This window comes from Notothenia rossii (assembly GCF_949606895.1).
Source record: "Notothenia rossii genome assembly, chromosome: 10".
NCBI classification, from domain to species: Eukaryota; Metazoa; Chordata; class Actinopteri; order Perciformes; family Nototheniidae; genus Notothenia; species Notothenia rossii.
The window spans coordinates 15,035,411-15,046,759 of record NC_136908.1 but is presented as its reverse complement, the minus strand read 5'-3'; the positions used below and the strand labels follow the sequence as shown (position 1 = coordinate 15,046,759).

The 11,349-nt window shown below is 43.9% G+C and overlaps 1 protein-coding gene across 2 annotated transcripts in view; it reads right to left on the bottom strand.

The window, feature by feature from the left end:
- Positions 1–773: 773 nt before the first annotated feature.
- atxn1a (ataxin 1a) overlaps positions 774–11,349 on the bottom strand; it is an 86,812-nt gene continuing 76,236 nt past the window's right edge. For both annotated transcript variants that reach the window (XM_079655519.1, XM_079655520.1), the window contains 2 exons: positions 6,014–8,363; positions 774–3,872 (listed from right to left, as the gene is read on the bottom strand). In XM_079655519.1, the coding sequence (XP_079511645.1) occupies positions 3,336–3,872; positions 6,014–7,864 (2,388 nt within the window). In that variant the 5' untranslated portion in view covers positions 7,865–8,363 and the 3' untranslated portion in view covers positions 774–3,335. The remainder of the gene's footprint in view (positions 3,873–6,013; positions 8,364–11,349) is intronic.

The following is an 11,349-nucleotide window of genomic DNA, read 5'->3' as shown; positions in this document are numbered from 1 at the left end:
TCCATTGCTTGGCCTCAGGAGGAGGTGTGAGGCTGGCTGGCTATGATTGGGTACCTGAAACAATGTTAACGAGGTCACTACGGGAGTCGTGGCAACGAGGTTTCCGCTGGTTGCTTCAGGTGCATGTGACTTTTGCTCTCCTGCAGCTCGAGTTTATGACTCTGACCAGCTGGGACGTGTGAGGTTTTGGGGGTCAGTTACTGCATATACGAGACACTTCCCTGAAAAACTAGCAACTGGTGTTGCAACTGCAATTCCTTAAGGTTAAAATGTACTCTATGATAAGGGCAATAGTGCTAACTGAAGAACACTTTGTTCAGGTTCAGGCTTCTAAAAGCATTTAATAATATATGGCAAGATTGTATTTTCTGTCTATAAGGAGGAAAAGAGGAGTTTTGGTTCGATGTTAGATGGTTTTTATTACATGTTTATTGCCGAGAATTTGAGCGGAATGACTCTGTTTGTGTTTGTGTGTGTGTGTTCAACTCATACACAAGGAGATTGCCTGAATATTAGTCATAATATTGCTTTCTAAAGTAACCAAACTTCAGCATCAATTGGCTTTGGCTAAAAATAAAAATGCTCTAAGCAGATGAAAGGTTTGATAACATGTTGTGGTTCTGCTTTTTACAATTATTGGGAAGGGGTTGTGTGTATGACATTTACAAAACACAGCCCCTCACAGATTGCAAAACATACACACACAAATATTTCTATTTGTACTCGTAATGATCATTATGATTCAATTGGAAAAGGAAGAAATGAAAATGTACTGTGGTGGGGTTGAGCTGTGAAACCCTGTTTTATTATAAAAAAAATAAAGCATTTTCAAATCCCGTAAGGGGTCTACTCATTCACTCCCCATCAACATCTAAAACATTCTTCATCCATCTGAGCACACATCCATCCCACCATCACCCCGGTAAACTCCCACCACCTGAAGCGTTGCCCAACACACCAACACCTACATTATCAGTGGGATTAAAAATTTGACTGATCTGCTTCTTAGAGGCAACCAACGACTTTCTCTATACCAATACCTGAATGCCGAAGCTTGATGAGAACGCTCAACAGATATGCCTACAAGAACCCATATCTTTAAATCCCAGACTCCACTGATGAATTTAAAAAGAATTGCCAATTTAGTTGAATAAAACAGTTACATTCTGGGACAACCAAGCAGGCGTATCTGTTGAGGTAATTTCTGCATCTTTTGCCGCACATAGGGTTTCAGCTGACTGAAAGCACAGGCCGTGTTCAAAACTGAACCCTAGTCCCTGCACCCTGGTTTCAACAGCAGAAAAGTGGACAAAAAGTCAAAATGTTCCTTTGGATAAATGGCATATCTTAAATTCAGTAGGCAGGCACGTGTTAAAATTCTGTTTTACAGCTCCTATGTTCCTAAAAACTAAAAATGTAATTTGACCTTAACTGCATTTATTTTCCTCTATAATGTGACAAGTGCCTGTTGAGGAACAAAGACCCTGGTCTCCTCCAGTGTGTCACGTGGTCTAGGGCTCGTTTCAGGACCGGGCGGTTCAACATCACGCCTCCACCCTTCTCCCTCCTCCTGATGTGCAAATTGCAAGATTCTATTAAGTACGACTCCAAGTAGAAACACTGGACATTTAACATTGTCTATATATCAAGTGAGTATAACCTTTATGCTATACACAGTATACATACTCATACACAAACTGACACAGGTACACAAACACACCACTCTACTGTACTGTGCATTAATCCATTCAACTAGTCTTTGCAGTAGGGACCTCAAAGCGTCCGCATTCGTCTCGATACAGTACATATTACAGGTCATTCAGGGATGGTGTGTACTGTTTTGAGTTTGTGTAAGCGTTTGTACGGACATACACAGACCCAATCTCATGCGCACACACATTACAAATATATGACACCCTCAAAATTCTGTGGCGTGAGCTTCTAATCGATGCTCTCAGTCGAGTACAGAACATCATTGGGATATTTCAAAAGCCTGTTCTTTGTTAATCCTCATGCCAGATCCTGAACTTTCAAAAACACATTCCAATACTTTCCCCTAACCTTTATATGGCTGGCTGGCTGTACAAGTGCACATGCTGAGAACCATCATACTTCTAAATTCCTTTTGTCAACATTATTTTTTCTCTAACTGTCTACTAACTGGAAACATTCTCCAATACAATCATCTCCTATTAGTGATCCCATGGCACATCCGCTCCCACCTTCACTTCTCCAAAAGCTTAAACTTTCCAAAGTGCTGTTGCTACTTTCTACCCTTGTCTTAATACAAAAAGAAAAATCTAAAAACATACAGTACTGCGTTAATAAAGAGACAACACCAATGTGTCGGCTGTATGGTGACTGTGACAGGTGTGTTAAGTGCTTTGAAACATCCTGACCCTCTCAGAGCTGATTCTCTCTGTCCTCTCACACAGTCTCTTCTCCATAAAAAAGTATAAAGTAATTCATCAAAAACCATGACCATTGTCTTCCTCTCGACATTTTCTTGAAGTGACCCAGTGTGTCCGCACTGCTAAGCTTTAGGTTAGGGTATCTCACATTGATACATTAACATTGACCCACTTAGGTTCAAAATCTAGGACTTGATTACCCCTGGTTACGTTTTTGTTGACAATCATTGGATCATGTGAGTTAGAATATGAGGGGATTATGAGAAACAAGAAGAAAACACTCAAGATGAAAGACTCCACCGTCATCGCACTGAACAGAGTGAGTGTTGTTCCCTCTCTTTTGTGTGGCACACTCGCAACACCTGATGACATCACTGAAGAGGTCCGACTCTGATTTGGAAAAAAATATAGTTATGGTTTTAACAAATCCTTTAAACTCAGGATCTTTTTTTCTGGATCACATTTAGGTATTTTTGTCCAGGCACAGGAAGTGAAATCACTGTAAAGAGTCTAAACTGTGAGCTAATTCAATTTGAAATGTTCATAATGTGTAGCCAGCCAAAAAGAGCTATCAAGCATTGCTTCATGTGCCACACAGCAACCAATAAACATCTAGCACACCTCACAAATCCCTCACCATACAGTAGGTCATCTCATGAAAACCATCAGAAACGGCAGCGATTGCGCAAGTGATATCAAATCCAACTATTAAAACATGTGTTATTGACTACATGGACTTAAGGTGATACCATGTACTGTTGGGTACATTTACCTCTACAGCACAGTATTCAAGATAGAAAAATAAAATCGGAAAACAAAACTTTAAAATCAAGACGAATGAAACATTAATGTGGGCATTCATTTCTTCTTGTAGAGTCCATTTATGTTTCCTAATCCCAATGGATGAATATACAGTCCTGCGCTTCACTTGCCAATATTTGACCTTCCCTCGATGCTGACCTTCACCTCGTGGGGGATGAAGGAAGGTTTGGGCAGGGTCAAAGGTGGCTCCTCCTCTGATTTTTCTACTTTCCGACCTTCAGGAGCAGACCATCTCCTCTTCCTGCTTCCTGATGGCTTGCTGGCGCCAGCTTGTGCGCTGCTGGAAACCTGACCTTTAGAAAGTGCCCCTTTTTCCCCAAACATGAGATCCCCGTTTCCCACGTTGGTGCCTCCATTCCCACTGGCAGCGCTCCCTCGCTGGCTGATGCCGTTCTCCCGCTCTGAGACAGCTCTGGGGGGTTTGAGGTAACCAGAGGAAGGGGTAACCAGTTCCAGGGGCTGGGTCTTCTTCAGGGATCCGTTCCTCAGGTTCTTCAGGGTGAGGGAAATACAAACGTCGCCCACAGAGAGCTTGGTGCAAGGCAGCTCCAGAAGCTGCGTGGTCCGGTCTGGGCAGCATGAAGACCAGCCTTGGCCGAACACGAAGAAGGGGTACTCCACCAGGACCTCCACGCTCACCTGGAGGTGAGGGAAGGGGGGGGGCCATAAACACAAGAATACTTCAATACAAAAAGTAGCTTGTCTTTAAAGCCCCTAAACACTTCCAATCTAACAGTTATACATAATAAATTATTACATTTTTATTTAGAGAAAAACTCAAAAACATTCACTAGGATTGTGTGGATGTGGTTTTATAAGATTTGCTTTGCAGTAATAATGAACTATATCCTTATTTTTCCTCTTTCTTTACAACCAAGGACAGAGACAGGGCTACAAGGACTTTATTTGTGTCTAAATGTAGCTGAATGAAAGAACTACTGGGACATGTTGTTCTTAAAATCAGAAAGAATATTATGTTATAACTGATTGGTTTGTTAGAGGCACAGCTGGATACTGTTGGCATAGAAGCAGAACATAAGTAAAAACATTGAAAAGATTACCAACATACTTCAAGAGAAAATAACCTAATCCAAAGATGAAGTATTACACACAATTGATGAACACATTTATGTTTAAGGGATTACAGTTCTGAATTGAATTATGAACATATAGGGCTGACTTAGATTTGCATTATCATTTGTATGTATGAGAGAATAAAGAGATGACTGATGGAAGCAGAGGAGGCTTAGAGATGTGATGTGTAGAGAGAGGGAGCAAAACATATGAAGTGAAAGATTTCAAATAGAGAGAATGAGAAGGTGGGAGTGGAAGAAGTTACTGAGATGGAGATGAAAAGGCGAGTTTACAGAGGAAGGGCGGGTAGAACAAGAAGAGGAGTGAGGAAGTGAGCGTGAAAAGAGAACAATGTCAAGAACGTTACAAGTGCAAGATGTATCAAACAGTCTTTCAAAGGAAACGGCATTATTTCCCCAACCCTATTAGATCATTTTTGATTTCTCAGAGTTAGTCCTCTGAGTGTGGACTCAAAGCTGGAACCACCTCTCAGGAAAGAAACAAAAAGCAAGGAGAGCCACTGATGGAGTACAAGAGAGAAGAATAAGTCTTTGAAAGATTGTCAGCTTTTGTGGGGTACAGTATCAAAGAGCAGCCGGGGGCGGGAGAGAGGGCTAGAGATGTGCTGTGGTGGTGGACACATGAAATGGATTAACTGGCTTTAACGCACATACTCAAAGACAGTGAGAATGTGTTTGTTTCAAGGGGTTGGAGGGAGACAGTAAAAAGGATAACATCAATGCTCAGTATTAAATGTTAGGAAATTACTGAAACATCGTAGTTCTAAAAATGTTTTTACACGTACAGCAGCAGAAATGTGATATCAGTACATTCATGTTCCGTGCTTTACTGAATACTTAATGAGTAGATATCCAACACTCTGCTCTTTGAACTTTTCTACAGCTCATAATAAGAACATGGTTGTTACATCACTGCCATCATAGTACATGGAAGTTAATTTAATCTGAAAGGAGTCCTGTGAGGTTCACCTATGATAGAGTCATTAATAAGGGAGCAGCTCAACACTTGTCATTCAACATTAATAACACACACTTGGAGCATACATTCTAAGAAATCTTGCGGATGTAGTGTGTCTCACTCACACCTATAGAGACACCTATAGGACTAAACACAGCAGTAAAGGGCTGAATATAGGAGTTGCTGTTTCACTGAGCCGTAATGCACAAAGCATAATGAGGGCATTAAGCGTTATCAAGTACAATCACATAAAGAACAAGCCTTAAAGGACTAGTTTCACTTCCTTGCAGGGAATTAAAAAAGAAGATCGATTTCAATCTTATGTCTCTGCATTGCCAATGGAAACAGCCCTGAGTTGATTAGCTTAGGTTGGCATAGCATAAACACTGGAGGCAGGGGGGAAATAACAAAGCTCTAAAGTTTGAAATAAACTACTAATATTGCCTCTAAAGCTTTATTATTATCACTAATCTGTAAACAAACAAAATGAATTTCGTCAGGGATTCTATTGTGTGCACATTAGACAAACAAAACTGAACTTTGCTAATTAGTGGGCTTTAGAGGTGTGAAAAGCCATATTTACAGCTCTGCTTTGAGTCATGGCTCTAGCTCCATAGTTTAAGCACAGACATGAGGGTGATATCAATTTAACTGACATTCAAAATGTAAACAAATATTTAAAAAATATAAATCTAAGACTATAATTGATGTTGATCTCCGTCTCTCACCTGTGAACGGTGCTCCCCAACGGAGAACTGCACCACAGCGAAGTTGTGTGAGGCGGGGCTCCCTTCGATGCGCTCCACTGTGGACGAGTCGATCTTCAGGTCGCTGCTGATCTCAGCGCTCTGGATAAAGTCCTCCGTCTTCAGGTCCTCCACACGTTTCAGCTCCCCGTCGGCCAGCTGGATGATGGAGCCCTTGATGAAATAAGGGGGGAGTGATGGGGGCGCCCCCGTACTGGATGAGGAAGGAGGAGCAGAAGTCGCGACCACCCCTGGCGGAGCGGGAAAAATGGGGAGATGAAGCTGGGCTTGGACCACTGCACCTGAAACGCTCTGGTGATACGAGCCGCCGTGGTGCTCTAGAGTTTCTCCTTTGGGGGCCGCAATGTATGTGTGTGGGAGTCTGGTAGGAAACGAGGCGGCTTGGCTAGATGATGTTACTTGGGAGGCTACAGGTTCCAATGTGGCCACTCCACTTCCACTTACAGGGATAATGACTGGTTGGGTGCCAGGAATGAGTAAGTGTTGTTGTAGGCTGGTGTGATAGCTGACCGGCGTATGGCTCCCAGCGCCCCCTGCTATGTACCCAATTATAGGTGGCTGAGGGTAGATACTGGAGGAGGGGAGACCCATTGACAGTGACTCTGTGGCGCTGTGGGTGGTCTGGATGACGGTTTGAGGCGACAGTGTGCTGACAGCAGCTTTCAGGCTGTCCACACTTAATGGGGATGCAAACGTGAAAGAGGAGGAGGTGTTGGAGGAGGAGGTTGTGCGATGGACAGGCTTGCCCAGGATGATGCCACCTTTCTCCAGGTGTGCGGGGGCACAGGTTGTCAGCTTCTCGTTGCCGGCTCTGTGTTGTACCAGCTGGTGGTCCCCATGGCTGTTGGGCATCAGCATGAATGAGGTTCTCAGCCCTGAGTGATCGTGAGTGGCGTAGTCTGAGTGCAGAACCAGCTGGCGGGCCTCGTAGGAGGACAAAGACAATGTGGCGTCCCGGGATTTGCTCCCTGGCTTAGAGAGGTTGGATTCGGGGGACATTCCAAACCGCCGACCCCTTTCCAGCTCTCCATTGTGGTGCTCTCTGTGTCTGGAGCCACCTTCATCTTTCCTTGTGGGTCCGTCCGAATACTGCACCACAAGCTGGGACATCCCGTGTCCCAAAGAATGGTGGGGGTGCAGTGACTGGAGAGGAAGGTGGACGCCTCCTTGGTAATGAGGTGACTGCACAGTCCGTGTTGACGTTGACATCTGAACTTGGTGAGGGTAGAGGTCTGTCGAAGGCGGAGGCATGGAGGCACGTGCCGAGGACGCTCTCTGCTGGTCGTGTTTAGAGGCGTGCGAAGGAGCAGACACTGTCTCTGTGTACGAGTGTCTCTGCGCGGACAAAGAGGAGGACGAAGAGGAGGTGAGGGGGGGAGGTGGAGGAGGAGGCGGAAGCAATTGAGGGGAGATGTAGCTTGCGTATGGGGCACTGTAGGGGGAGGCTATGAACTGCAGGTTGGGAGGCAGTTGGGCGTAGTGGACAGTTCCTCCAACAGTGGACTGTGACAGGGCGGACGTATACACTGTAGGAAGAGATGAGACGAGACTCAGTGAGGAGGATGAAGAGTCCGAGTTGGAGAAGAGGGATTTATACTGGAGGCTATCCGACTGACTGGAGCTACGGTGACCGCCCACTCCACTCTCATTCCCAGCAGCCACGCTGGCCAGCCAGGCCATGTTCTCTGTGCGCTGGCTGTCACTGGCGGGGGGGATGGTGGGGGAGCGGAGTTCAGAGGGTAATGTGCTTGATACGATTTCCCTCTTCTTTGGGGGCAGACATTCATTACTGCGTTCCTGATTGGACTTCATGCTGACTACGCCTCACGTCCCTAAACTACACTTGCTTATCGTTCCTTAGCTTTTGGCCTTCTATTGCTTTTCTTTTCTATTTCTGACTTTTTATTTCACTTTCCTTCCTTTTTCTCACTTTTGATGATCTATCACTTGTCTCGCCGTAATAAGCTATGAATTCCAAATCTCTACTCTCTTTCTATCTTGTTCACCGAAGCCCGATCTTTATCAGGGTGATAAGAAGGAAAATCCAGACCCTAACAAGCAGGTGAGGAGGGATTAAAGATGGAGATGAAGATATGGAGAGGGGGGTTGGAGGATGGGGGAGAGGGGGGGTAGGGCGGTCTGTTTGGTCCAGAGGTGTTTAGCGGCTGGAGGGTGAGCTCAGAGCTGGAGGGGAGAGAGTCACGACGTCACACCTGCTGCTGCCGCCGAGGACGACGGGGGGCCGAGTGCGTCGCACTTCATGCGGAATCATTTCCTTGCAAAAGCAAGCCTGCCCACACCCAGCACAATCCTGTGGAAGAGAGACAAACAGCGTTAGAAAAGGTGTGGGTGCTTTTAAATAAAACTAAATAATCACTGAAATGCATTAAATCTTAGATGAAGCATTCTTAGTCTAGGGCAGTGTTCGGCAACCCCTGGCACGCGTGTCAATGGTGGAACGCGTAACCAGTGGCACACTAGGAATAAGTGGAATAAGTGTGCAAAATATTTAAATTGTATTTTCGGATCCTGAACGAGAATCCCTCCCCGTTACCTGCAGAAGGAAGCCATGCACGCAACGCAGCCCCGCTCTCTTTAACTCCAGGCGACTTTCTGCCGCTTTCTTCCGTGGTGCAGTGCTGATCGTTTCACCATGGAGGAAAGCACTTCACTAATTGCAGTACCCATAAGGAGCTGTACAAATGCCGCAGTTTTTGCGTGGCTGTGTCTTTAGTTGAAAGCCCAGTGGCGATCTGCTCATCTCTCATCGAAATAACATGCTACACAGAGGCGGACTGGCCCTGTGTGTTCTGGAGAATCACAGAACGGACGATCGTCCTTATTATTATGCCGTTTAAACAAATTATTTCAATTTGTTTGTTAAATTTGGACCTCCTGTTGACAGTTAACGAGCGTTGAGCTCTTTTTAGCTCTATCTTTGCCACAACATTATGTGAGGAAAGAAATTGAAGCAGGATACATGAATAATAACACATGCAGTTTGTAAAAGTTGCACCCTTATTAATTATCGAAAAATGGAAACAATTCCAAGAACTTTCCGGCACCTGCTGTACTTGGACATCTGATAACAAGCCTGTGCTGTACTCAATAAAGTGTGTGTGAGTGTCCCACATGTGTAGCTGTGTGTGTGTCTGCCATCTGTTAGCGAGGACCCCCTGCTGTAAAGATGGAAAGCTTGGTGTGAATCTCATAAATAATGTAGAAGCATTTCAAGCACCACACACACACACACACACACACACACACACACACACACACACACACACACACACACACACACACACACACACACACACACACACACACACACACACACACACACACACACACACACACACACACACACACACACACACACACACACACACACACACACACACACACACACACACACACACACACACACACACACACACACACACACACACACACACACACACACACGGGCATATTCAGTTATGCTGACACAAGTTATTTTGGTTACACACAGCTCAAGTTCACACACTTTCCTCGACAAGTGCACAAAAGCTAAATCAATGAACAACTTAAAGACCCTTCCCATTTGTACACTTGGTGGGCAGAGTATCCTATGACTAACAAACGGCAAACTAAAAATGTACAGCTAGCATTGCTGTTGTTACGACAACGCACTGACTGCATTACAAAATGTGTCTCAGTTTAAAGTTCGCAAGGCAATGAGTTTACATTTTCAACAGCTGAATGTGTTTTATGCAAATAAACTTAAAGAAAAGTATTATTTACAATAAATGAAAACACACCTAAAATAATTATCTGAACCAAAATGAAAATGTGATGTTGCATTACTGTTATTTAGCACATGAATAAACGTCAGGAATTAAACAAATAATCATATAATAATAATTAACACAATGAAATATCTTCAACCACATACAACATGTCAAATATAGACTTGCTTTTGTCATTTAAAAAAGGCACTTCATCCAAATGCCACAACGAGAACAATCAATATAAAAAAAGAAAATCTTTTCAAATGTATGTCATGATACTAGCAATATTTAGATAAGGAAGTCAGTGAGCGTATCCATTCTGCATATAAAAATAATTATGGTTCCTCCATTTAGCCATTCTGGTAACAGACCTGATGATCTGATCTCTGCCTCTGCCAAGCCACAACATATGTAATCTTCCAACCAGAATGAATTGTTCAACACTTCTGAGACTTCATAAGGTTTATTTGCAAGTTCCTGCAGGGAGATACCAGTTGCTTTCACTTGCGTGCGTGCGGCCGTGTGTGTTGCCGTGTGTGTTCTGTATGACGAGAGGCCTCTTGCATCTCAAGCAGATTCCTTTGGTTTTCCAAGTGTCGCATTGCTACTATAGCGAAACTGCAAAGACATGCGTAGGAGTAATGCAAATTCACATACAGTACAGTATAAGAACACACACACACACACACACACTTTTTCAAGCACGCACCATCTGTTCAATCAGGCAGGCATGACTCAGAGTGTGTTGAGAGGTGCTGTTGATCGGTGAGCTTTTAGCACTGAGATGCACTCTTCCCTGCCTCTCCCTCCTTCACTCCAACTCCTTTCAACTCCTCTCCTGCCTCAGCCTGCCCACCTCTCCTTCTTCATCACTGCATTTCCAATAATCGTTTTCCATCTAGTGTAATGTACTTCATTGTCTGTCAATCCTTGCTTCTACTCTCTTGGCATTATTTGACATTAATCTTCTCTCTCCTGTTCGGTATGTCATTGAATGTACAGTTGGTGCTGTAGCTGACAATGACAGTGGTGATATAGATTGGTATGAAATAATAATCCAAGTTTGTTTTCAACAAGCTGTTGCTCAAATTAAAACTTTGTGATAAGAGGAATATTATGTGTCTGAGCGTTGTGAGATGAGAGACGTTTCATATCAGCCGTCACATCAAAAGTCAGCACACACGGCCTCAGATCTGTTCATGCTGCCATCTATGGCTGCTTTTATCTTCAAAGTGCGGTACTTTATTTCTGACAGTTCACTCGGGCTGGTGAGAAAAGGTTTGTTAGAATTCCAGGAGAAATATTAAAGTGGATCTATCATGCAATATTTGAATAATATGGTGTAGGACCATACCTATATAAGGCATATTTATACTTTTTATTTTTCAAAATACCAAACAGATCATGCATTTTAGGCATTCCTCATTTCGCTCAATTTAACACTGTCTTTACATGGGCTGATTCTGTGAGAACAGCACCATCTACAGGCCTGGCATATGTACTACAGCGTCTCCAGCGCTTTCGAAC